The following is a 27,480-nucleotide window of genomic DNA, read 5'->3' on the forward strand; positions in this document are numbered from 1 at the left end:
ATAAAGTAATAATGGCATGTATGATCTATATGCATTCTCTCTCCCTGTTTACTGTACTTTTCATTTTAAGGGATCTTTTTCTCTTATTTCTAACAACCTTCTTAAATTTAATCAAGGTTTTAAAAGGCTACCTGTGAATCCAGTAATGTACAGTTATACAACTTAACTAAAAGTCCAATAGACCTTCGTATAACTGGACACTAGATATGCATAACAACTGGACATTTATTTAACTGGCAGCTTCTAAAGTATGCTTATTGTGGGTTTAATGTCTATAGGTTTTCAACTGTCGTTTGATAGATCATAACCTGGCATTGGGTTACTGCACAATTTTGCCCAAGGAAGATATGTTTGAAAATCTCTGGAATGTCATAAACAACACAAGACACAATTACAACAAAATTCTGGTAAGCCTGAAAAGGCAGTATACTTATCTTGGCATATACATACTATTAAAGTGCTGCTTGGAGACGTTAACTACATAGTGTAGCAGTGCATTAGAGTTGGCCTCACTAAGGTTTGAAAGTGTTCTGCAGAAATTTGAAGTAAGCTTGTACCTGCAGTAATTTAAAGGGAAAAAGTCTTTCAGGCAGTAATTTAAAGAATGGAATGGGCCTTGAGGTAAGGAAGAAGGGAAGGATTAAAAGATAACATGGCAATGGGGAAAGAGAAGGGAAGAGTGACAGAGAATATGTGTATTTTTAAAAAACCCAGAGTTATGTTTTAGGAGTTTCTAGTGACATCTCATTCTATCTGAACTCTGTTCTTAATGTAAAGAAGAGGAGGTAGGGATTATTATTCTTATTTTCCAGATTGGGAAATTGAAATACAGAATTTATGGCTTGCACAAGGTCATGCAGTGACCTAGATTTCAAGATTTCCAGTTTTCTAGCCACTAGACCATGCTTTTTAATTCACACTTTTTTTTTTAAGGCAGTAGCTCTGGTTGGAGCGCAGCTTGCTAGTCACTATGGTGAAGCAGGAGAGAGACAAAAATTTGAGGAATTAATTACTGATGCAGAGTGGGGTATCCAGTTTGGTAAACTTGGTGTGAGTATACTTTTAAATGTTTTAATCAGTTACATTCTTAATTTAAAATGCCAATATACTGCTTTTCATGGACACACATATCATTCAGGATGTGCACTGAACTTAAATTTGTGGCAAATTTACCACTTTGAAGGACCCATGCAAGAATCTTGCTTAAATACTTTGCTGAATGGGGCCCATGGTAATGAGGTTCTAGCACAGGGGCAGGCAAACTTTTTGGCCTGAGGGCCACATTGGGTTTCCAAAATTGTATGGAGGGCTGGTTAGGGGAGGCTGTGTCTCCCCAAACAGCCAGGCGTGGCCCAGCCCCCGCCTCCTATCTGATCCCCCCTCCCTGCCCGCTTCTCTCCCCCTGACGGCCCCCCCCGGGACTCCTGCCCCATCCACCACTCCCTGTCCCCTGACCACCCCCGGATCCCTCCACCCCTGACTGCCCCCTACTGCCCCATCCAACCTCCTGCCTCTGACTGCCGCCCGTCACCCCATCCAACCCCCCCCCTCCTTCCTGACTGCCCCCCCCGGGACCCCTGCCCCATCCAACCTCCCTGTTCCCTGCCCTCTGACCACCCCGACCCCATCCACACCCCCGACCTCTGACCACCACCCCAACTGCCCTACCCTCTATCCAGCCCCCCTGCTCCCTGCCCCCTTACCGCGCTGCCTGGAGTACCAGAGGCTGGCAGCGCTACAGCCATGCTGCCCAGAATACCAGGTCAGGCCATGACTCTGCAACTGCGCTGCCAGGCCACCCAGAGCGTTGTGTCAGCAGCGCAGCGCGCTGAGGCTGCGGAGGAGGGGGAACAGCAGGGGAGAGGCTGGGGGCTAGCCTCTCGGGCCAGGAGCTCAGGGGCCAAGCAGGAGCGTTCCGCAGGTCTGATGTGGCCCGCAGGCCATAGTTTGCCCACCTCTGTTCTAGCACCACTTCTTCTGGAGCTCAAACAAACAGAAGTTAACTGTTAGAATAGAAGAGTACAAATGAGTAATACCAAGCATATTGAAAATAATTCCTTGATTGTGAAAGAATATTTAAAGCACCATTACTAGACTACCCCTTTTTTGTATCTGCAGATTTCTTTCCAGACTGTATTTAGGCAGCCATCAGTAAGAAAGAAAGAACTCATAAGAACCCTGGTACAGAATCCGAATGTAGACACAGACCTTATATTGAAATACTGCAGGTAATATCTGAAGCAAGTCAAAATTGTGTTATTGCTGCCATAATAAGTAATGTGTTTATATGATTGTTTCAATTTAAATATCGGCTGTTTATGAATAAACAAACTCGAAAAACAACTGTCCACCTTTGTAAAATGCAGTATGAGTAATTCTGGCTGTTGTGAATTTATTCATAATGAAATCCACACCCTAATCATACCAATTTAAAATGAAAACATTTTCTCCCTTTTCAGAACTTTCATGTTGGACAGTGATGCAGCACTGCAGCTTTGCATTGAAACACTCCTTCTCCAGAGTGCTAATGCAAATCAAGTTGAAGGAGACTCTGCAGGGGATACTGTGAAGCAGCCTCATTCCACACTACTGGCCAAATCAGTAGAAATAATTCCTTTACTGAAAAGCACAAAAGACCTGGTCATTAGCCTCAGTGGAATACTGCACAAGGTAAAACAGTTAAAAGCATGCATGTCACTTCAAACACTACTTTCATAGCTATCCTCTCACTCTGATGAATGTGGCTATCTTAAGAACTGCATTTAGATCTTTGTTACTGCTGTTAATGTTTTGTTAGTTTAATTAAGAAAATACTGCAAGAGACAATGTGTTAGAGTTTCCTCTTTTTTTTTCCTCTTTCTCTCTCCCCCTTCTCCCTATTGATTGAAAATAAAACAAAACAAAGAAAACCTAGAAATTCTTCAAAAGTTTCAATTAAAAATATACATTTACTTGAGTGTATCCTGGGAGCTTACTCTCTTTTCTTCTTTCTGTTTGTTCATTACTGACATAATTTGGCCTCTCTGGAATGCCATGACCACTTTGTAAGGTTTTGAGATTATGGTATGAGTAGTATTCTAATTTTCTAGAATGGAAGTAATAAATGCCAGAAGTAAATAAGAAGGTGCTTTGAAGCGCTCAGGTTCTTCATCATTATGTGTATCTAGTTGAAAATAAAATTTGAAAAACCATGAAGACTGAATTTTATCAGTTCTTTTCTTGTTTTGTTTCTTGAACAGCTTGATCCATATGACTATGAAACTATAGAAAATGTCCTGAGAGTGATACAAAGAGCTGATGAAAATAGCACAAGTATCCAGCTTAACCAGGTACAATTAAAAATAAGCCACTGGTACTTTGTTTACAGCTTCTAGCTCAATCTTTGTTTATTTGTATAGTTTTAAACTAATTGAAACATAGATTCTTGCATTACTCCATTTGCCTAACTCCACTGGCATCAGTTGGAGTTGCATGTTTGTAGAGAGGGCAAAATACATTCAACTAAATAGTGAAGTGTAGCTGTTTCTCAGCAAAGGCTCACAAGAGGGGAAAAGTTTCAGAGTAACAGCCGTGTTAGTCTGTATTCGTAAAAAGAAAAAAGAAAAGGAGTACTTGTGGCACCTTAGAGACTAACCAGTTTATTTGAGCATGAGCTTTCGTGAGCTACAGCTCACTTCATCGGATGCATAGCATATCGTGGAAACTGCAGAAGACATTATATACACACAGAGACCATGAAACAAAACTTCCTCCCACCCCACTCTCCTGCTGGTAACAGCTTATCTAAAGTGATCATCAAGGAGGGCCATTTCCAGCACAAATCCAGGTTTTCTCACCCTTCCCCCCCCCAGACACACATACAAACTCACTCTCCTGCTGGTAATAGCCCATCCCTCTTTGAAACCTCTCTTTATAATGCGCATGATAATCAAGGTGGGTCAAAAACACTATAGCTATACAATAATCCTGGTAAAAAATTATTCCCAAAACTTGTGGGGAGATGTTGAGGCTGTTTTTTTACTTCAGAAAAATACAGTAGTTATGTAAATTTTCTTCCTGTTTTTTTCTTCTAGGCTTTGAGCTTATTGAAACACCTGGAATCCTATAAAAGAACTTCCCCTCCTGTGGATCTGGAACACCAATATATTTTAGAGCATGTGATTTCCCTGTCTCCAGCTGCTCAAACCAGGCTTCCTTTTCATTTGATATTCTTTAGAACCACGCAGTGTTTCTGGAGTATTATATGTACGATCAGTATTCTAGCTATCTGTGTTTATATACGGTCCCCCTCATTGTACTATCTTAAAGCCTCACAGATGTACAATCTTTAATGTATTTATCCTTCCAACACTCCTAGGAAGCACTGTTGCCCCCCTTTTACAGAGTGGGAAGCTGTGGCACAGAGAAACTAAGGGTCATTTGACTGCAGTGGAGCTATGACAATTTATACCAACTGAGGACCTGCCCACAAGTGACCTATCCAAGGTTACACAGGGCGTGTATAAAGGAGGAGGGAATTTACACCCTAATCAGAGAATCATCCTTCCTCTCATCAATAGATTCCTACATCTAGCAAAAAACTGAAATTACTTCATTTCTTAGGGGGAAATTATATTGGGACAGTGTGACTTTTTCTAGATCATTGTCTGATTTTCTTACAGCTGCGGAGCTTACTGAGGAGTCCTTCCCAACTCTTCTTTTGATTTCCAAACTAATGAAGGTAAGGCTGTGCCTCTGTCTAGGGGAATTTTTATTTCAGAATCATTCACTCTTTTCCTGGGGGGGAAAAAAGCATTGTTTTTTCTTTTGAGTGTTGTTGGCCTCATTGTATACATATCAGACTTAATCAATTTTTAACCTGCACCTGATACTCTTCTAGGTTTCACTGGATACCCTATATATGTCAGCAGCCAGGCATGTCTTTGAAAAAAAATTGAAGCCAAAAGTATTTGAACTGACAAAAGCTGGATGTTTATCAGTGATTAACAAGGAAACTACTAAAACAGTGCAAACCATTCAATCCTACCTGCTATCCATAGTTAATCCAGAATGGGCTGTAGCTATTGCTCACAAGATTGCACAAGAACTTCCAACAGGTATGGTGTGCATGTGTTTGAGTTTTTTTTGTTTTAGGTTTGATGGGGGTTTTTTTTGGTTTGGGGGGTGAGGGGGGAATGAGATGGGCAACTTTCTAGTTTTGCTTCTAACATCATCTGTGTAGCATTTTTGGAGGTTAACCTACATCTAGCATCCCCAAATAATTTACCACTTTTGTTCCTAAACCTAGTCTGGGAAAAATGGAAAGATGCCAGTTGCTGAATATAGGTGGAGGTGATGTTTTGCATGTTATTTATTTGTTAATAAACATTTATGTTGTCATGCCATAACTTTGAATGGCACTTCAAAGGTTTTTTTGTTTTGTTCGTTTTTTAACCATGTTTCAAACCTGTCAGAATGTGACTGGCCACACTGAATGAAGTAAGTCCAGCTCCCCTCCACCAGAGCAGGTGCCCCCATTTGGTCAATTGAGAAGGCAGGCAACACCTGGTGGTTGTAAAGGATCAGGGAGAGATCCAATGAGGGGAAGTCCCTGAAGGAAGTTAGGAGAGGGAGTCCTAGTGAGTCAGTGCTGACTGGTTCAGATAGAAAGGGCAGATGATTGCTACCAGGAGACTGAAAGGTACTGGAAGGAAGTAGAAAGTGTTTCCTGGGGGAAAGGCTGAAGGCAGGAGAGCAGCAAGAGGGATTTGTTGGCTGGCATCCCCATGCGGGAGAGCCAGGGGAGCAGTGGAAGAGCCTACCTGCTGACCTCTCCAGGGTTGGAGAGCTGGACCCAGAGGACCCATGAGACGGCCAGAGGAGTGAGGGATGCTCTCCTGGTAAAGATGATCTCCCAGCAGAGAGCCTGTGGGGGTTCCTACAGGGAGGAGCAGGGTTGTACTTCATCTGGAAGGGCTAGGATGGCTGTCCTGAAAGTGGGAAGGAAGTGAATGGACAAGGCCACCTAGGTGTGGCAGAAGACACCAGGGTTCGGCAAAAATGCTTCCCAGAAGGGATGTTGTGATGGTTCCCACTGGGAAGAGCGGAAGTATACTCCAGCTGGAAGGGCTGGGGTGGCTGTCTTGGTACAAGGATGGGAGAAAACTTACGGAGTTCAGGGCTGTGGTGGAGAGCTACGGTGTGGTGAGATACACCAGGGTTGTGTGTTTCATGTACTGTTCAGACTATGCTGGGGAATGATTAGGGAGAGCAGAGACTGCTAGAAATGAGCAGAGTCCTGGGATCTGGCACTGAGACTCCAGCTAGGAAGGGCTGGGAGTAGTCTGCTAAGGAGGAGAGCCCCTGAACAAGCAGGGGAATGACAGCTCTCCAGGCAGAAAAGCCTAGGGGTAGGAAGAGGAACATTTGTTTGTGGGGCTGTAATTTGGGACTTTGAGTTTTTGTTTGAGTTTATTTTCAGTAAAAGAAACCCAGGCTCCTAGGAGGGGTATTTTGACCACAGAAAAAGTAGAGTCTGTGTAAGGGGCCCTGAAGGAGGGAAATAGAGGCAGGATGTCGTAGAGTGATCTCTGACCCTAAGAGTCCTCTACATAAATGCGACCAGACAAAGTAAAGGGGTAGAGGAAAAAAGGGACAAGGGTTACACAAATCAGTGAGAGTCTTCTTTGTGTTCTGATATTTTGAAGTCAAGACTGAGGTGGAGTGGCAGATGCAGAAGTGGAAGTCAGTGGTGGGAAGCAAAGTGAAAAGTTACATTTTGGGAAGAGTTAGAGACTTATCTTGCTATTAAATTTCTGTCAGGTTAGGGTTGTTCACAGGATTTGAACAAGTATAAGGCTAAAAAGCTAAAATCTGGTACTGGTTACTTACCAGAGTAATTTCAAGTCATAGTTTTTAGAGTCTTGAAAGTAAATATTCCAGCAGCCCTAAAATGTTAAAACAATGAACTTGCTTCTCATTTATGTTTTAGCTATACATGTAAGATAATTTTCCATCTTTTCTTGCTAAGGAAAACTGATTGAAAACTCGATCAAGAAAACCATAACAGTTAGCTTGTAAACATTTTCTTAATATTCTAAACTAAATGCTTTTGAACCCCAAGAGAAGGGAGCAAAACATTTTAAACAGGTGGCTCTATGTACCATAGAAGGGATTTATGAAAACATATTTATCATTCTTTACTGTTTTCTTTTTAAGGGCCTGACCAGATTCAGGCATTGAAATTCTGTCTCTATTTAGCTGAGAAATGGCTAACGAATACTACAACCAAGGTAATGACACCAGATCCACAGGACATACCTGAATATATAGAGATGATAATTTTTATGTTTTTTGTTTTGTTGTAATTTGGATTATAAAGTGTGCATCATATCAAACCACCAAAGACTTTTTTCATTCAAATTTAGAAAAACTCCACAGTATAAACAATAAATCCCTTTTTATATAAAGCGCACCAATGGAAAGTGACTGGAAAAAAATTGCATCTACAACAGAATTACTCTCTCTGTCCAGTTGTCATTTATCTGTTATTTTCTAACAAATATGGGTTGTGGGTTGGTTTTTTGTCTGTTTGGGGGAGCCAGGGGGGATTCTCATACTTTCCTATTTAACTGCACTTCCTTTGCTATGAGAGAATGAGCTGGATTGTATTAATAAACAGATTAATTTCGTTCCAATTACAGAACCTTTACTGCTGATAGATTCTTTCTAGCATGCACATCCCTAACTCGACTCTCAGATTCCAGGCTGAATTTCTAGGCTGGCAGTTGGGGACAGAGGAGGGAGGGGGAAACGTGCTGTGGAGTCACTGAGACAATGAACATAAAACATCACGATGTCATTTTTCGAAAATTCACATCTCTGATTAGAACCACGCTTAAATTGAAGATTTATTATGCTTGCTAGGCTTATAGCTGAACCCAAGTTTTCTTCAGCTTTATCCAAACTCTTTCCCATAATGTTTCTTATCTACTATTACATATAGACATATCACTTTTGCTGGCTTTTCCACGGTGCTCATTATTGTCCAAGGATATTGGCAATGAATAATATCATTAAAATACTGTTACGGTTACATTCCTAGCAGCTGCTCCAGAGAGCTGTCTCTCTGCTTGGCACATAAAGATCGAGAAACTCGGATGGAAATACTACAAAAGCAACAGGCTTTATACACTAGTTACATGTTCAGCTGTTACATCAGACTGAATGTTATGGTGAATAGTCAGCATTTTTTTTTTCCCAAGCCTCTAAATGGAAGGAAGTTTATTTAGATTTGTTACAAATGTCCCTATTTTTTGATAAAGGATGAATCGCATGAAAAAGCTGAAATACTGCTGAAGAAGTTACGTATGCAGTACAAGAGATCAGCCACAGAAACTGTGCTAATAACCCACAAATTAAGCACTGCAGAGCATCTGAAACTTACTGGAAAGCCAGCAAATCTTATTGCTTTACTCTATGAGCACAGCAGCATAAACCAAAGGATTCAAAATCCAACCAGCCGAGATTATCCAGGTTAGTAAACTTTCTCTAGTAAATTTCTGAGGTGCTACATGGGTATAATTTACAAATGAATCTTGATGAGGATTTTTAAAATAAATTTGCATTTTCTATATATGTAGATATTCATGCAGCAGCTAAGGAAATAGCTGAAATTAACAACTTGGATATGAACAAAATCTGGGATAAATTGCTTGAAAAATGGCTGTGTCCAAATATACCAACAGATGAAGTAAGTAGGGAATTCATGAGGGAATGAGCTTTATATTTTATAGAAAACTATTATTCTCAGCTCCTCACAAACCAGGGTTGTGAGCATTGAGAAGATAGAGCTGTGCAGATGTATCTAAAACAGACTTCAGACCAACTTCATTTCAATGTCTTTTTAGGTCTTTCCTGATGAGAACAATTTGAAATAGCTTTCCTTGTACTCTGTATAGAGATCAGGACCCACATTTTCTGGTCTGGCTGTTAGTTGTCTTTAGTGCAGATCTCAGGAAACGTAGGGAATAGTAAAGATGGCTTTACACATCCTTGATCTTGGAGCCAGGTTGGAGGTAATTCAGCTCCCAGTGCAAGTTAGAGCAGTGTTGGGGTTCATTGTCCAATACTCTGTACTGCATGTCCATCCTAAGCAAATGGATGGACAGGGAAAAGGAATGACAGACCCTTAGCTTCAACATTCCATGTCTCCAAAACAGCAGTCAGCAAAGTGAGGAGTAATTAGCACTTGATGAAGGGATAGTATATATTATGGAGCAACAAGGGGTAGAGCAGAAGAGGAATTGTGACAGAGTCAAAAATTTATTTCCAGTGCTCCTTCTGGGGTGGCACAGTTATGCACAGTCCCTTACACAGGATTTGAATAAAGGCTCAATCTAGCCCTTGAATGATTTTTCCCCTTCAAAACCTGCAAGTTCAAATAATTCCATAACTACTTTTATCCACTTCTGCTTTATAGAAAACTCAAAGTTTTGGGGATGTACAGGAAGATGAAGAACTCAGGAGGTATGTTTGTCTTCTGATATATAGTCAATTTTTGTTAACTTAAGTTTTAATGATTTTTGGCTTCCCAGCAGATAAAACACAATACTCAGGCAAAACTCCCATTGGCTGTAATGGGACACTGGCGTAGGGAAGGAATGTAGTATTTAAACATGATCCTGCTGCCCTGCTAAACATCCAGGTGGATGCTGTAGATTAATTGATGATAATGTGCGGAAATAGGCTGTATGTTAGATTGGGCTGAACAGATGGCACTTTCATATAGCTACTTCATTACAAGTTACAGGAGCTAGATTGTTGCCTCTTACAAACTAGTTTTGAGCGGGTTTTAAAGACTACCACATAGTGCAAAATCAGAGTGGGCAGTCATTGTTCTCTAAACACCAGGGAAATGGAAAAGAACTATGTTGCACATCTTGTATTATCCCATCTGTATTTTCTCTGAACATAAGGCTTGAATCTTCAGATACTTATTCCCTCAGGTAGTCCCATTCATAATGAAACTACATGTGAGATTAAGCACTATGCATGGAAGTAAGGGTTTCCATGACTGGGCCCACAGTTTTGTCGTCATGTACATTGTAGGGCAGTGTTAATCCATATCTCATATTGGTAGTAAAATATATTTGTCTGGAATAAAATGAATATGCTGTATTATAATACAAAGGCTATGCAATGCTGTACTTTTATGAAAAAGAAATGATTTTTTTCAGAGTTATATATCTACTTCAACCACGCCCAATGGATTACAGCTCAAGAATGCTTTTTGCAATTACAACATCTGCCACATCTGTAAGTTTAGAGACGACTTAAAAAAAACACTTAGCAGTGATTTCCCATCTTTATTATACTTTAATAAATCTGTTTAAAGGAACTGGTGTTAATTATGAGGCTTTGTAACTTGCTTTAGCATATGCACATAAATTATTCAGTTTTATACTTAATAATTTCTCTCTTTAGGTGTGAAATCCTGACTTCATTGAAGTCAATGGGAGTTTTGCCACTAACTTCATTCGTGGCCAGGATTTCATCCTTGAACTCCAGGACTTTGAATTATTGCTGATTGAACTTGCCTTTGGGTGGTATTAGGACTAACTTTAAGAGCACTTAATATAGGTAGCTTTATAGTGCACTAAGCTATTGGCTCATGTTTGCTTAGTGGGGGAGGGGAACTCCAACCCAACAGTTAAAACAACTGTGGTTCCTTCTCCACTTTACAAGAGCCAGCAGTCCATGCAAATTTAAAAAAAACAACCAATACAACAGGCCATAACTATTTCATCTTTACTGTTACATTCTAAAAGCCTGGAAAATCAGATGGGCCCAGCAGTGTGCCTTGAAGTTCAACAAATAGTTTAACTGGACAACAGTTTCTTATAGGTTGAAAGGAAACCTGTACAGGTTAATCTGCACAACATTTGTGCTAAACAGAGCCCATGAATGTTAGACTGAATATGTAAATTATTTAAAAAATCCTGTTTTGTTACTATTCAGCAAATAGGTGTACTTTACCAAGAACCATATTTTCTCTTTCAGCCTATTGGTGTGAACCAGTTGACATTTGCCCAGAGAAGCAGAGCTCTTAAGTGTCTGATCTACTTAGCAGATGCAGATACGGTTGAATCACTGTTTAAGAAACCCATTGAGAAAGTAAAGTAAGCTGAATTTTCTTCTGTATTAGAAAATATTCCAATTAAATCCAACTATGCTTCCATAAACCTCTTAGGACAGAAGTGTTTTTGTTTTTTATTTGAGGGGAAGTACTTTTGTTGATTTTTTTTATTAATTATTATTATTTTGCCTTCCTTTTTCTCCTCCATTTTTTAACTTATTTCAAAAGTACACACTTTGTCTGCTTGCATGTATTATACAATACTGCACAATAATAGTGCCCATTTATTACTCTGAAAGTGACTGAGAAATTTCTATGTCTATGTTCGGGCATGAAGCCGATTTTAACTCCTTTCTTTGTATAGATTGTGGTTATTTCCATGATATTTGAAGTATTTCCTCTCACCATCTATGGGCCTAATGTTCAGAGTCCCTTTAGGAGTCTTGTCTTGGGTACACACCTTCTCCTTAGTCAATAGACAGTAAATTTGGGCATCTTGGGAGGATATTTGCCTCCGCAGAAAAATTATGAATAATTGTAATTCTTTTAAGGTATTATCTCCTATAGAGCCATGCTCTCCAACTCCTCTTGAGAATTTGGATTGTGGATTTCTTTTATAATTAATCTGGGGCAAGGGCCCATTTTATCCATAGAAAACGATGTCTAAAATGCATAATGCTGTGCACTACATGTGTCTCTGTAATTCTATTCATCTCTGTGTGAGAGTCAGATTCTAATGTAAGAGTTACAGTAAGTTTTTAGTCACTAGTGATATTCTGAACTACCCATCCTTCTGTAAAAAGAAAAAAGAAAAGGAGTACTTGTGGCACCTTAGAGACTAACCAGTTTATTTGAGCATGAGCTTTCGTGAGCTACAGCTCACTTCATCGGATGCATAGCATATACATTTTCCTCTGGTATTATCTGGACCGGTGACCTGCTAGGTCACTCCAATTCTTGACTCTGGGAACCAGCCTTACCCTGCTCTGCTGTGAGAATCCCCACTCCTAGGCTGTTCATGCATAGCGTCTGGCATGTAAGCTGCTCCTTGGATTGTGCAACTGAATGACACTAGCCAATATCTCTGACACAACCCTAGGAACCTCCATCTTGCAGTGCCCAATTATGCCCACTGGACGCTGCAAACTTATGAGTTCATCAATTTAACAAAGAAATTGATATGCACCAGGCTTGTTATCCCAAAGGGAGCCTCTGACACGCTTCAAACCAAACACACTGCTTCAGGTAGAATAAACAAACAAATTTATTAACTACTGTGGCAAATTGCTGGCACTACTATGATGGGTCCCGCGCTTTCTCTTCTTGTGGGGGAGGTTCAGGGCGCCGTTTCTCACCCCTGATCTGCAGTATTAACTGTCCCACTAGTATCCCAGAGAAGGGGAGTGGAGAGGGAGGGACCCGGGCCTGCCCTCTACTCCAGGTCCCAGCCCAGGGGCCTAGGGATAGTGGCAAACCACTTGAACTAGCGATTCCTTCCCCTTTCCCTCTCTGGCCCTTCAGCTTGTGGGGCTTCCTACCCTCTCTCTCTGCTTGGGCCAGGTTTCTCCCAACCCCTTGTGTCTGAGGAGTCCCTCTGCTCTGCACAAGCCAGGTTTCCCTTTACCTAGGTTCTTGGTCTTCTGGCCTGCCACAGCACTTCTCCAAACTCTCCTCTGCTTCCCTCCTAACTGTTCTCCTTCAGACTGCTCTCTGCTTCAACTCCTCCCAACTGTCTGATTGAAGCAGGGGGGGTTTTATCAGGTGACTGGCTTCAGGTGCTCTAATTGGCTTCAGGTGCTCTGATTAATCTATAGCAACCTCTCTTCCCTCTACAGGGAATAAGGCTCTTATCATCATGGGGCTTACATATCTCCCCTCTATCACCCTCCTGCTGCCCTCTGGCCATGCTGTATCACACTATAAAGACAGATTTTAAGTGATTATAAGTCAAAATATAACAAGTCAGATTTGGTCAAATGAAATAAAAGCAAAACGCATTCTAAGCTGATCTTAACACTTTCAGTGTCCTTACGCACTTAGATGCTTCTCACCACAGGCTGGCTGGTTGCTCTTCAGCCAGGCTCTCCCCTTTGATCAGCACTTCAGTTGCTTGGTATGGTGTCTGGAGAGGTAGATGGAAGAGAGAGAGAGCATGGCAAAGTCTCTCCCTTTTATCATGTCCTTCCCTCTTGGCTTCCCCCACGCCTCCCCACCCCACCCCACCCCACCCCCGTTCAGAGTCAGGTGAGCATTACCTCATCACAGTTCCAAACTGACCAAAGGAAGCGGGGTGTCTCCCTCAAGAGTCTAACAGATTCCTTTGTTGCTGCCTAGGCCAGCGTCCTTTGTTCCTGTGAGGCTGGGCTGGGCTTGTCCCATACCTACCCTGACGAGGTGTGAACTGCCTCTCTGCTCTTGAAGAGTTTTTGCCTGGGCTTGCTTTAAAACCATGAGGATACGTTTTCAGCCTCATAACTATATACATGAAATTATAACCTATAACATTACTGTAACAATTACTATAACATCACTATAACAACCATGCTCAGGTCATCATGAGGCTTCCGAAGACACCTAACATGACAAACTTTGCATTGGATACCACACAATCATTTTATAAAGATGAACCTGGGGGTGTAGGGTGTTCCCCCAAGGTACAGAGCGTCACACCTTCTCATTGTGCAGTATTTGGTTAATTCAGAGAAAAATGTTATGTCCAATAAACTTGCTTTCATAAGACTGTACTTGATATTGGTACTGTCTCTTATTTTTTTAACCATTAGTGAATTAAATTAGTTTTATTCTAAACTTGAATCTAACTGGTAAGAACTACATGGATTATAAAACAGCTGTCACTATAAGTATCACAACTCTTCTGTTTTTGCAGATATTTTCTACAATGCTTCATTTATCTGGCAGAGTTTGAAACATTGAACATTCCATACACCTATGAATCCTTTCACAGGAGTCCTAAAGAAGGAATGATTAAGGGACTGTGGAAAAACCATAGCCACGAACCCACGGTATGATTAAGAAGAGACAGTAAATTTCATGGTGTATATGTGTGAATAATTATATTATACATTTTGTGTGTGTGCGCATGCCTACATGCTGTATGTTTTCTATATTTTTAGGTTTTAGTTGCTTGTTGATATTTTTTTAAAAGGCCTTGAAAAATATACATAATTTCACAGTGTAAAAACCTATTCTATTTTAATGGTACAAATATCAAAGGATGACAGGTGCATACCTTTTGAGCAACTGTTAGTTATCTGACTATGCTAAATTGGCAGTGGAGCCTTAGCTATACCCTGTTACACACTTCATTTTGAATTTTTTGTTTTACATCCAGTGATTTGTTGCATTAAAATATCCAGTACTGCATTTATAACTTTAAAAAGTTGAGTTAATGAATAACTGAGGATAAGACAGAGAGGCAAGTTTCTACGGAGAAATTATTACTTGTGCAGAAAGGACACTATCCTACTGAGGAAAGTTTCAGTGACAATACTTCTGTTTTTATACCCATAAGATGGAAATGGTCAGCTCTTCAGCAGAGAGGCATAGTTCAAAATATGGAAATAAGAGAACAAATGGGGTAACGGAAGAAACACCAACACATCAGATAAAATATGGGGATTTTTAAACATGCTAACATCCTGCTTGTGTGTCTAAACCAACTTTGGGGATATATCTCAATCATGGCCTTTCAGGAAAAAAGTCTGTATAAGACCACTAACCTCTCTAAAACAGTGGTTCCCAAACTTTAACAGCCCATGAACCCCTTTCACTAAATTGTGAAATCTTGTGAACCCACTCCTAAAAATTAATGGTTTCAGAGTAGCAGCCGTGTTAGTCTGTATTCACAAAAAGAAAAGGAGTACTTGTGGCACCTCAGAGACTAACCAATTTATTTGAGCATAAGCTTTCGTGAGCTACAGCTCACTTCATCAGATGCATAAAGTGGAAAATGCAGTGAAGATGTTTTATACACACAGACCATGAAAAAATGGGTGTTTATCACTTCAAAAGCATTTTCCACTTTATGCATCTGATGAAGTGAGCTGTAGCTCACGAAAGCTTATCTCAAATAAATTGGTTAGTCTCTAAGGTGCCACAAGTACTCCTTTTCTTTTTTCTAAAAATGAATATTTCCAGGGATTTCAGTTTAAATTTCCTCAGTGAGCGAGATGCGCTTGCTTTGCTTTGCATAGCTCTTGGAAGTCCGGAACCACTGGCGAAAGATAAAGTCTCAGGTCTGGTTCGGCATCAAGTCTGTTTCTGTATTTGGTTTTCAGATGTGGATACGAGGAAAACGCTTTCTCGCATAAGTATGTTGTTGAAAATGGTAACAAAACTGCAGCAGATTTTTCTGCCAGAAGGGGGTACTCGTTTCTTAAACACAGCCAAAAGTTGATCAATGACAGATTTCTGAAACTCCTTTTCAGTTCGTAATCACAGGAGATCTCAATCAATTTCTCTTTTTCCTCAGTGTTCAATATCTGTGATGAGAAAGTGGTATCATCAAAAGGGGTGTGAATCCAGTCATTATTGCCTGACATAACTGGAAAGTATTCCCTGAAAGTCCTTTTAAATGTGCAGTTATATTGGTTTTAGTGCACTGATCCAACTGAAGTTTATGTTCTTCCAGGAAGTCATGAAGATTACTAAAATGCTCAGTTTGATTGTTTTCCAAACAACTTTCCCAGAACGGCAACTTCTTTATCAGGGATTCAACTCGCCTTTGCACATTGAAAACAGTTATATTGAGGCCTTGAAGAGATAAATTTGGTCATTAATTCTTGAGAAAATATCTGCTAAATAAGCTAAGCTCTGGAGCCAGACATTATTTTCCATACAGCTGGCAAGCTGGAAAAACTAGGATTTCCGTTCTAAGCTCAAACAAGCGCACAAGGATTTTGCACCGTGAGAGCCATCTAACTTCAGTATGGGTCAACAGACAATTGTGTATACTACCCATTTCTTCACAAAGTATGTGAAATATTCTGGATTTGTTGGCCGCGATTTTATGAAATTCACCATTTTCACTGCATTGTCCAGCACTTCCTTCAGTCCCTCAGGCATGTGTTTTGTTGCAAGGGCTTGTCTATGGATGCTACAATGAGTCCAAGAGACTTCTGATGCAACCTTTTTTGTTCGCGCTACAAATCCAGGTTTCAGAGTAACAGCCCTGTTAGTCTGTATTCGCAAAAAGAAAAGGAGTACTTGTGGCACCTTAGAGACTAACCAATTTATTTGAGCATGAGCTTTCGTGAGCTACAGCTCGCTGCATCGGATGCATACTGTGGAAGCTGCAGAAGACATTATATACACACAGAGACCATGAAACAGTATTGTGTGTGTATATAATGTGTGTATATAATGTCTTCTGCAGCTTCCACAGTATGCATCCGATGAAGCGAGCTGTAGCTCACGAAAGCTCATGCTCAAATAAATTGGTTAGTCTCTAAGGTGCCACAAGTACTCCTTTTCTTTTTGCTACAAATCCAGTATACTTCCCTGCCATTGATGCGGCCCCATCAGTGCAAATGCCCAGGCAACGAGACTAATCTATTTCCTTTTCTTGAAAATATGCATTAGTCAGATTGAAGATATCTTCTCCAGTTGTACGTTCTTCCAATGGTCAGCAAAACAAGTCTTCTTCAACAATACCATCATTCACATAATGTACAAACAGTAGCAAAATAGCTAGATTATCTACATCAGTTGATTCATCCAACTGTATAGCATAATATAGACTATCGTTCACTCTATATACAATTGTGGTCTCTACATTATTTGACATGTCATTAACTCTTCGTGATAACGTATTATTGGACAAAGGTACCATGTCAATCCATTTTGCAGCCTTTTCTCCGAGCATGCAATGAACTACGTTTTTTATACATCGACCAATCAAGCTCTCTGCTATGGTATGGGCTTCTGATGCTTTTGCTATTTGGTAGCTCACGCAGTGTGACACTTCAAGTGCATTTTCATTACCAGTACTTTCTTTGGATATAAAACTGGTAATTTCACTGTCAGCTAATTTTCGCTTGAAAAAATCAACAGGCTTGTCAAGTTGTGCAGGATGCCTAGTTTCTAAATGGCGCCGAAGTAGAGAAGGTTTGAGGCTGCTGTTTGCTAGAACATCACCACAAATCACACAGCGGTTTTGGACGTTCTTGATTACCAATGCATGTAAAGCCATATTTTATATAATCATCATCATATTTTCTTTTCTTTGTAAGTGACTTTCCAGGACCCTCATGATCATTAGACTTAGATTTTTCCACAGTGTGGACTTGAGGAAACACTAGATGATTCTTGCATCTTTACACTTTCCTTTTTCAGCCACTTATCCATTGAACTTGTGTACAAAAGTTCTAATAAAAATAACACAGAGAGACTGCTAACAACCAACAAACTAGAAAATGAGACAATTCACTCAAGTCTCACTGAAGCAAAACAGCACTCCAGAGACAATGACAATTACTGAGGCACCTTAACACTGCTACACTGGCTACAGTGTGCTTCTGGCTGGTTTCGCTCACAAACAGCTTTTCTTCTGCCACGAGGTCTGTCCCTATGAGGGTGCCCTGCGAGGGACAAATTAGCTTGGACCACCCCCACGTACAGTGTGGTCCCTGTTCACTCTGCCCTCGATGCCAACTTCCCCTGTCTGACAAGGACAGGGGTCCGAGCTGCCACGTGTGCAGCTCGGGTCTCAGCTGCCGCCCTGCCCACCGCAGGGCTCAGGCTACTGGCCCCACGCCAGAGTCTGGGCTGCTAGCTTCACACTCTGTGGGGCTCCTGCTACTGGACCCCGTTGACCACCCCGGGCAGCTGAGCTCCACTGAGCTCGGGCTGCAGGTCCCGCTGACCGCCAGAGCTCGGGCTGCCGGCCCCAACTGTCCTGCCCCGCTCTTCCTGGGGCTCAGGCTCCCAGCCCCATGCGGAGCACTGGGGTTTGGGCTGCCGGCTCCCCCAGCAGGGAGCAGGGCTCAGGCTGCCAGCCCCAACTGCCTGGCCCCACTCTTCCTGGGGCTTGGGCTGTCTGCCCTGCAACCGGGTCCTACCTGCTGCCTCCAGTGCCTGGGGTCCTCTGGCCGCCATTAGTGAAATTTTTCTGGCGAACTCCCTGTAACGTTCTGCAAACCCCCTGGGGTTTATAACTCTACCTAGAAAACTAAAATAACTCTATCTAGAAAACTACAGAGGAGTCTAAGATAATGTAGTTTAATGAAATAATTCAATTTGTCTTGTTTTGCTTTAGGCTGCCAGACTGGTGACTGAACTTAGTTTAGAATATAAAGTGTATGATCCTCAACTCTGGAGTGGCTTACTGCAGAAACTACTTGGTTTCAATATGGTAAGGAACTTTTAGGTAATATTTGAAACATACTGTTCTTTAGGGACATTAAAGAGATGCTACATTGGGGCAACTGTGTATGCAAGCAAATGCAAAACAAACACACACTAGGAACGTCAGCTTCTGATTGCTAAACAGTGAAATTAAAATGCACGTTATACAAACTTACTGGGCTTGTTTAGGCAACAGTTGGCGTGCTGCAAGCTGGGGTATAAATTTACATGACACTAACGTGTTGCACACTAACTTTCCATGCGGACCCTGCTACTGTGCTCTAACAGTTCCCTAGTGCTCTTTGATGTGTGCTTATTTCAAAGTGGAATACATCAAAGTGCACTAAGGAACTTTTTAGTGCACAGAGGCATGGGCAACACAGCTAGCTAGCATGTAGCATCTGTAGATTTACATCTCAGCATGCCACACCATCTGTCTAGATCAGAGATGGGCAAAGTACGGCCTGCGGGCCAGATTCAGCTGCTCAGAGCTTTGGATCCAGCCTGCACCATGGCCACCCCCCTTGGCGCTGCGGGCCTCGCGCCGCTCCAAGAAGCAGCCGGCACCACATCCCTGCGGTCCCTGGGGGAGGGGGCAGAGAGAGCTCTGCATGCTGCTCTTGCCTGTGGGTACCTCCCCCAAAGCTCCCATTGGCCAGGAACGGAACCGCAGCACCACGGGGGTGGCAATCCCGCCAGCCGCATATGGAGCCTGAACCCCTCCCGCACCCCAACTCCCTGCCCTGAGCCCGCTGCCTGCACCCCAACCCCCTTCCCTGAGTCCCCTCCTGCACCACTGCACCCCTCCTGCACCACTGCCCTGAGCCCCCTCCCACACTGTGCACCCCCCCGTGCCCCAACTCCCTTCCCTGAGCCCCCTTGTACACCCCCCCACCCCTCCTCTGCCCCAACCCCTTGCCCTGAGGCCCTTCCTGCACATCGCATCCCCTCCCATTCTCCGCACTCTCTCCCGCACCCCAACCCCCTGCCCTACATTCGTAGCCCTGCAAGCAATTTCCCCACCCAGATGTGGCCCTCAGGCCAAAAGGTTGCCCACCACTGGTCTAGATATAAGCCCACTGTGGGTTATTGCTGTCTTATCTGTGACTGATTATTTTTTTGTGCTGTTGGCAGTGAGAATTTTTAAAGCTTCAAGGGTTTTTGTATTTGTTTTTTAACTTATTGTGTGAAAACTTGAGCAGAACAGTTCAAGATCTACATTATGAATTTTGGAGAATGACTCCTTTCAAAGTTAGTTGTAGGAGTCCAAATCATATATGATGATGATAATGAGGAAAAGAATTTCAGTACAGTATATTTTGTTACACCACCAGACACAGACATATAATTGATAAAATGTTACATTCAGCTTATTGAAATGCAGGATACATTGATGATAACATTCTTAATTTTGTAATACAAAATATTAACGTTTGCTTGGGTTGTCCAATTTAGGAACTGCAAATTCACAATTTAATGTCAAGAGCATAAATATAATTTTATCCTGTAGGTTCTTGTGTAAATCTACAAAATACTAAGACATTTTGTACTGGAATAATTGTTTTTCAGATTCATTATCTCAGGAAAGTTTTGATAGCAATTACTGGGGTTCCTTCATTATGGCAGGTATGTAAATCTCTTATGAATCTGCTCTGCGCCTCAGTTCCTCATCTAAAATAGTATAAGGATACTTACTTTCCTTTTTGCAAACAGTTTTGTCATCTGTTGATGGAAAGTGCTAGACATAAGTACTCCATAATAAATGGTACCAGATTTTATTGCTGTTAAATGTAATTGTTATTTTCTACTGTACTGTAAGGTTGTATCATTTCTTCCTTTATTAGACCCTTATTTTGAGGGATTTGTAAATTGGTGGTAACGTTATTTTGTCTAGGTCAATCCTGCAAAGTCAGGAGTATGGTAAAGACTAACTAGGAGGTCTGATACTTAGAGATTTATTTAGTGTCTGATGCCATTGCCTCTGGGAGCCATGGAGTTTAAAAAGAAAAATATAGGGATTAGACACTAGCCTCAGAAGGCAGACATCCAAGAACCCAATGTTCAAAATCTTACAGCTTAAATTCTATAATTTAGAATATAGTACTGGATATTACCTTAGTCCAAAGTTGAGTTGTTGTTTTAAAAAAATGAATTTGACAATTCCCAAAATTCCATATTGTGCTGGCTTGTGAATGTTATGGGTGTTGTTTTAAAAATATATTTACTTTCAATAGATTCCTAACTTTAGCCGAGCTTGGAGAAGTGTAATTCTGGCACCATTTCTTGCAGGTAGGTTTATCCTTAGCTCTTTCATGCTTGTGTAATACTTTGGCAGTACTGTGTTTTAGTTTGTCAATATCTCCTTTCTTTTTTTTTCTCAGCTTCTTGTCCACCAAGTCCTAAGCAGTTAGAGGCATGCTGTGAATGTTTTGTGGTTCTACTGAAGTAAGTAAATGTTACATCCTGCATTTGGTTGGAAGATTGGAGGTGAGAAATACTGTGTGAGAGATCCTTACCCCTCCTCCAACCCTTTGCACCTGGTAAAAGGCTAAATCAGTGTAAAGAAACTCTAAAAGCCCTGGATCTGACTGTGGGAAACCCCTGTGGTGCAGGAACTAAGATAGACAGCCCCCTTCTCCGCAGGTTTTTGCAGGGCAGGGCCGAGTACGTAGTACTGTAGATTCTTCGCAGCACTGCTGTCCGTAGGCAGCCAGGGACAGGTGCTAAAAGTTAGACAGCCACTCACGGCATCTGAATTACACCAGGGCCTGCTCCAGCCCCTGGAGAAGCCCAGTATCTGGACAATCCAACAGTCCCTTAAAGCCACTTAGCCACCCTGTCCCTTCCACTGGGCTGTGAGTTCTGTGCTGCCTTTAGAGGCACATCACACAATCTCACTCTCTAAAAGTGCAATTAATCATAAAAAATGTTTACATAGCATGAAGTGCGTGAAAAACTTCCCAGACCATTAGTTTATAGCACTAAAAAAATCATGTTGATTTATATTCTTATAGCGAATAAACATGACATTTTAAAGTATTAGCACTCATAATCAAACACAGAGATAGATATACACAAAGTTAATCTATTCAGAATCGAATTGTATCTGCATAAATGGTTCGTTCTCCCTCATTTGTATCAGTCTACATTCTAATGAAGTCCTACAACTTTGCCACAGCTAATTGTAGAAATTCTTGTGGCAACTTCAACAAAATAGTACCTAGCTCTGTTTAAAAGCAGTATGTTTACTGATGGAAGTGTGCTTGCTTATGCTCAGTAGTAATTCTGTCTTGCATTTGTAACTACTAACTTGGCAGAAGATACAATAGCACAGTGGTTCTCAACTTTATTTTACCCCGGGACCCCTAAACTTAAATAGATAAATCCGCAGACCCCCAACTCCTCCCTCATTAATTTGTTTCTTTCACATTACTTTAATAGTTATCTCAAATATTACTTTAGAGAAATTATTTGAACAGATCAACAAAAAAAACACAGCAAATTAAAATACTGACCGCTTACCTGATGCTAATGATAAATTACAACATTACTAGGTGATATATAGAGGTATTTGGGGGGTGCTGGAGGCATGACCCCACATACCCCCACACAGTTGCCTCGGGTAGGGACCAATCAGTTCACGGACTTCCTTGATTGTACTGGTGGGCCCCTAAGGGTCTGCGAACCAATGCAATAGCAGTACTTGTCTAAATACATAGGCAGCACAAAAGAGAGGAGATTCAAGCCATGGTTCTAACTTAGAGCACTGGTATATGTAGTTATACTATATATTAGAACAATATTCTAGGCAGAGCTGATATTAATGCTTAATTTACACTTAAGGTTGCCTGACACTTCCCATTGTCAGATCCTGTTTTCATTTGCTTTAACTCTGCCAAACTTTAACCATTCAGGCTGAAATTTCCCATGCTGGGTATGTATGTGCCTTAAAGTCTCAGCCAAAATGGTTCAGCTATTTCTGAGAGTACGATTAGGGGAAAATGCATTGTTTTGCCCATGTTCAAAACATTTTTAAGACGCTCTAGTGCTTCCATGCTTTGGCTTTCATGGGCTTTCAAATTTAGCAGGAAAGCAGTCCTCCTAGCATCAGGTATGTGCCTTTTGCCCTCTCTGTGAACATATGTCCAGATTTGCCCAAGTTTTAATCCCCTGGAAAATATCCTAGTTCGCACATACTCAGATTTGTTTGGCAGTTAAATTCTCTAAAGATTCTGTCTGCATTGAGCATGCTTCAGATCAGAGGTGCTAGGGCTCAGCAGGACCTTTTTCCCCAATTGCTCCTCCCAGCTGCCGAGCACCTGACCTGAAAGCAGGAAGACTCTCCTGTGCTCTGCCACTTTTCCGGTGCTACGGCATTGTGGAGGAGGAGGAAAAAGAAGCAGCCACACAAGAATGTAGAGGGGTGAGAAATAGCACAGGGAAGGGCCTATAACCACTAGAATCCACTGCTCTGTAGAATCGGGAATTGAATGCAGAAGTCATCAGTCTCCACGTTCCCCTGGTGTCAGCAAATAGCTGTGAAATCCACTGGCAAAATGTTTCATCCCCATTTAGTGAATTGTCCACATAGAGAATATCAGCCTACTGCTTTTACTAGTTACTCCCACTAGCTCCTGTGGTACCAGTCTGTGCCATGGAACTAATGTTCTGACCTCTACTGATGACCCATGCTGGGGGTCAGAATAGCTTCACATGATAGCATAGATTTTTGGGGGGTTTTGTGGGGTTCTTTTTACTCCATTACACACAAATTATGTTTGACTTTGCAACCTTAATGTTCTTTTACCAGTTTTTTAAAATGCAATATATTATAATGTATAGGGGTCAAGATATACAATAAATATTGGTGTGACTACATTTTTAATTATGTGGATTAGTATTTGAGGGATACAAGCAAAAAGTGACATAAGGAAGGGGAGGGGAATGGGTATTTGGCTTTTCCCCTCTTGCAGACATTGTTAAAAAAGCATTCTTACCTGACAGAGACATGATGCAGTTTTGGTAACCTCCCTAATTTGCCCCCATTAACTTCTGAATTTGCAGCATGTTATTGATCTAATAATACCTGACTGAAGCAGCAAATGCTATTTAACAACCTATTTCTGTTAATTCACTGGAGAAATGCGGGGTAGCAGGGCACATTAACATGGACTGTGTGCTCCCTTCCTCTGGCTGTAAGCTGAGTGAGACAACAACTGCACTTAATATTTGTTAACTGCGAATATAAAAATATCCTTTTTAAGCAACCAGTGAATACAGTAGGTACAAAGCCATGCAACCCTGGAATTAATACAAGCTTTCTCTCAAAAATCTGAAGTAAAGGATAAGTATATTAATTAAGACACCTCCCCATCTGAAGGTGTCCTGTTCTAGCTGATCTAGATATACTTGGAATTGCAAGGCAATATGCACAGTTGGACCTTACAGCTTTTGCTCTGGGATGCTTGTTGCTGATTCCCCAGACTGAGAAGAGAGAGCAACAGATTCAGGTAAGCAGGTGGTTTATGTTTCTATGCACCTGAGCTTGCAAAAAAGCAGTGTGATTATCATGGGACTAGTCCCATGTAAGCTATAGTGCTGTGAAGCCTTAGTTCAGACAAACTTGTTTGCCATAATTTTTAAAACTTGTAATCCGTCTAATAGTTTAGTTTCCTTAATATGAGACACTTGACACCTTTGCCTCTCTTTAGAATGAACATTTTGATGTGAGCATCTCACATATTGTGACCCACACCTTTTCTTTGCATTAAAGCTGTGTCCCAGCTGCCAATTTGTATCTTCACTATTCCCTTCTCTCAGCATTTGCTCCTACGGAGTAAAGGAGGAGGATGGAGTGAAAGCTTCATGGGGTCCTGCATACTGCTCCTACAACTACGAAGATAGCACTGGCAGTACTAATAGATGCATTTTTAATTTATCTATGCATATGGCACAATATTAATTTGTGAATACATCTACAAGCCATCCAAGGTTTAGTTTGTCTACATTTTACAAATGCTTGTCTATTTTTAGTTTCACAAATTTTTTAATTGTATTTGTATTTCTTTATGCAATATTTTTGTATTTCTTTATGCAATTCTTTTGTGGAGAGAGAAATTCCTTGGCTCAGTTTCCCACAATGGAGTAAATCCAGACTGTTAACCGCAAGTGTATAATAAATTCTACTATAGAACATGTTGCAGGAGTTAATCAAAACAAAAGAGAATTTTTAGACTATAAAATTCTGCATATCTTTAACGTCAAACTAATTTTTCCAAGGGTTTCCTATCTTCATGTAACCCAGAGACTGTCCTACAGCAAGTAGATGAACACATGAACACTGGTGAGGTAGCAAGCTTTGCATCACAGGTAAATAAACTAATGTTATCTCCTTATTCATAGACTTTAAGAGGAGAAGGGGCCATTAGACCATCTAGTCTGACCTGTGTATCTCAGGCTATTAACTTTCACCCAGTTATTCCTCTGTTGAGCCCAATAAAGTGTCTGGCTAAAGCCTATTTTCTAGAAAGGTATCCAGTCTTGATTTTGAAGACAGCAAGAGATGGAGAATCCCACCACTTCCACTGGGAGTTTGTTCCAGTGGTTAGTCACTCTGTTAAACTTGTGCCCTATTTCTAGGTTGAATTTGTCTGGCTTCTGCTTCTAGCCATTGGTTTCTATTATGCCTTCTCTGCTAGATTAAAGGAGCCCTTTAGTACCCAGTATTCTTACCTCGTGAAGGGATTATACACTAATTAAGTCACCTCAATTTTTCTTTATGATAAACTAACCAGACTAAGCTCTTTAACTCTCACTGTAAGGCATTTTCTCCAGCCTTGGAATCATTTTTGTGGTTCTACTGCACCCTGTCCAATTGTTTGTTTGTTTTTTAAGGTGTAGACACCAGAACCTTATGCATTATTCCAGAAGCGGTCACACCAATGTCATACAGAAAGATTACCTCCCTACTCATTTACACATCCAAGGATTGTACCAGCCCTTTTTGCCACCGTTCAGCAAGTTATCCTTGATTAATAAGATGGTGACAAAGAAAAACAAGTTTGATGCACAGAGGGACACTGTTAGTACGCTTTGTCCATTATCAAAATAAGTCAGTAGCAGTTGTAAGGAAATAAATTTTTGCAGTCTGTTAATTATTCTGTAATTGACTTGCTGACTGTGGTTACACAATCCTGTTCTGCAGCACACTCCACGTACAGAGAGCAGCACTGTTTGAAGAATAGCTAACTGTCAAATCAGTAGTATGCTACTAACTAAACACAGCAAGGCTCTAACCAAACAAAACTGCTAATAACAGCCCAATACTGTGTTTCTGGCTGTGTCTGACTCACTGTGGGTGAGTTTAACTTAATTTTTCCCTATCTGAGAGACAAGAATATTTACTCCTCAGATCATCCTACCTTTCTTATGAGAGAGCTTATATTTTCAAAGTGCTATAAAAACATTAACCCTAATCACCTTATGTGAGACTTAAATGGGAAAAAGCTAGTAGGATAGACCCTTGACAAATAAGAGCTCAGTATAGGAAAATTAATTGTATCTAAAATATTTAAATAACTCTTCTGCCACTTTCAGATTAGATGTTTAATTCTGGACAACATCATAAACGAGAAACAGTATGAAAGATTTTTGAAAACAAAATACTTCTTATTATTGAAGCTACAAGTGATGAACACTCACAGAGTGAAAGAATTAGTGGATTACCTTGCCACCAAGAGCTGGTAGGTTAACAAGGTGTATTATGGTGGTGCACTGTAGATAAAATTAGAAAAAACTCCTATGGAAATCAGAATCTTACAATATTTAATGTAACTTTTTTGTTTATTAGGACTCTAGTGACTTATACCAGCACATAGTATCCAAGAGTTTTACAAGCATTGACAATTAAATGTTTTTTCTTTAAGGTGACTAAGAAATCCTCCATGCTCCCTGGCACTCTACTTACAGTGCTGAGAGCATTGTCTGAAAGTAATGGATCACTTATTTGGTAGTTATTTGTACCAAACTTCAGGAGTTGGCATTTTGTTCCTTGCCTCAATAAGACTTAGACATGTGTTCTATTGGGATGGAAAGAGTAAGCTTACTGAAAGTTCCACAGAGCAGCAATTTTCAAACTGGACTGTGAAACAGCCTGTTGAATTGGCTGGTCACGTGGGACTGGCTCTCTAGGGGGTTTTTATGGAATTTAGCAGCAGTAAACAAATCTTTACTCTTGCATATGAGCAACTGTACTTGCCACAGTGATGTTTTGTGATCACAAATGGGTAAGGCTGTGTGTCATGGATTCCGTGACTTCCGCAGCGGCCAGTGCGGCTGGCTCCAGGGCTACCCAAGCAGCTCAGGCAGCCCCAGCGCCAGCCGCACTGGCTGCTGCTGGGCCAGTCTCAGGCCACCGTGGACCCTCCACCTCAGCAGCAGCAGTTTAGGTGTGGGAGGGAGCTCAGGGCTGGGGCAGAGGGTTGTGGTGCAGGGCGGTGCTTACCTCAGGGGGACTCCCTGAAAGCAGCAGGCATGTAGCGCCCCCCGGCCCCGAGCTGCAGAGACATGCCAGCCGCTTCCAGGGAGCTGCGCAAAGCAAGGTAGGGAGCTTGCTATCCCCACCAACCATCCCCACCCCCAGCACCAGCAGGGGTCCCAGGCCACCACCCCACAGCCCCCGGGCCCAAGTTTTAGTTAGGGCTATATAGTACAAGTCATGAACTGGTCACAGGCCGTGAATTTTTGTTTACTGCCTGTGATCTGTCCATGACTTTTACTAAAAATACCCGTGACTAAAACATAGCCTTACAAATGGATAGAAATCCACTGTAAGTCTAAACTCCTGCTATAGGGTACAGCTGGTTTTGGCTTTACCTAAATAACTAGGTTTTAGGAAGCCTTTTTTCCCCTTCCAGGATTATCTACTGAAAAGGGGTAGAGGAAAATAGTCAAAACTCCTGTTAGGCATTTAGAGAACTGGAAAATAAGTAAACATATCT

The 27,480-nt window shown here is 41.3% G+C and overlaps 1 protein-coding gene across 1 annotated transcript in view; it reads left to right on the top strand.

The window, feature by feature from the left end:
* Positions 1-27,480, top strand: part of KNTC1 (kinetochore associated 1) — an 81,041-nt gene that overhangs the window by 52,246 nt on the left and 1,315 nt on the right. Inside the window, exons 41-62 of the mRNA XM_074972997.1 lie at positions 279-407; positions 934-1,050; positions 2,119-2,228; positions 2,460-2,670; positions 3,240-3,329; positions 4,074-4,245; positions 4,662-4,720; positions 4,880-5,096; positions 7,198-7,271; positions 8,304-8,514; positions 8,622-8,731; positions 9,461-9,507; positions 10,218-10,296; positions 11,041-11,159; positions 14,004-14,139; positions 18,393-18,488; positions 20,051-20,107; positions 20,716-20,770; positions 20,863-20,926; positions 23,862-23,991; positions 24,761-24,850; positions 26,078-26,223. Of these exons, the coding sequence (XP_074829098.1) occupies positions 279-407; positions 934-1,050; positions 2,119-2,228; positions 2,460-2,670; positions 3,240-3,329; positions 4,074-4,245; positions 4,662-4,720; positions 4,880-5,096; positions 7,198-7,271; positions 8,304-8,514; positions 8,622-8,731; positions 9,461-9,507; positions 10,218-10,296; positions 11,041-11,159; positions 14,004-14,139; positions 18,393-18,488; positions 20,051-20,107; positions 20,716-20,770; positions 20,863-20,926; positions 23,862-23,991; positions 24,761-24,850; positions 26,078-26,223 (2,519 nt within the window). The remainder of the gene's footprint in view (positions 1-278; positions 408-933; positions 1,051-2,118; positions 2,229-2,459; positions 2,671-3,239; positions 3,330-4,073; positions 4,246-4,661; positions 4,721-4,879; positions 5,097-7,197; positions 7,272-8,303; positions 8,515-8,621; positions 8,732-9,460; positions 9,508-10,217; positions 10,297-11,040; positions 11,160-14,003; positions 14,140-18,392; positions 18,489-20,050; positions 20,108-20,715; positions 20,771-20,862; positions 20,927-23,861; positions 23,992-24,760; positions 24,851-26,077; positions 26,224-27,480) is intronic.

The sequence above is a fragment of the Natator depressus genome, chromosome 15 (assembly GCF_965152275.1).
Source record: "Natator depressus isolate rNatDep1 chromosome 15, rNatDep2.hap1, whole genome shotgun sequence".
Lineage (NCBI taxonomy): Eukaryota > Metazoa > Chordata > Testudines > Cheloniidae > Natator > Natator depressus.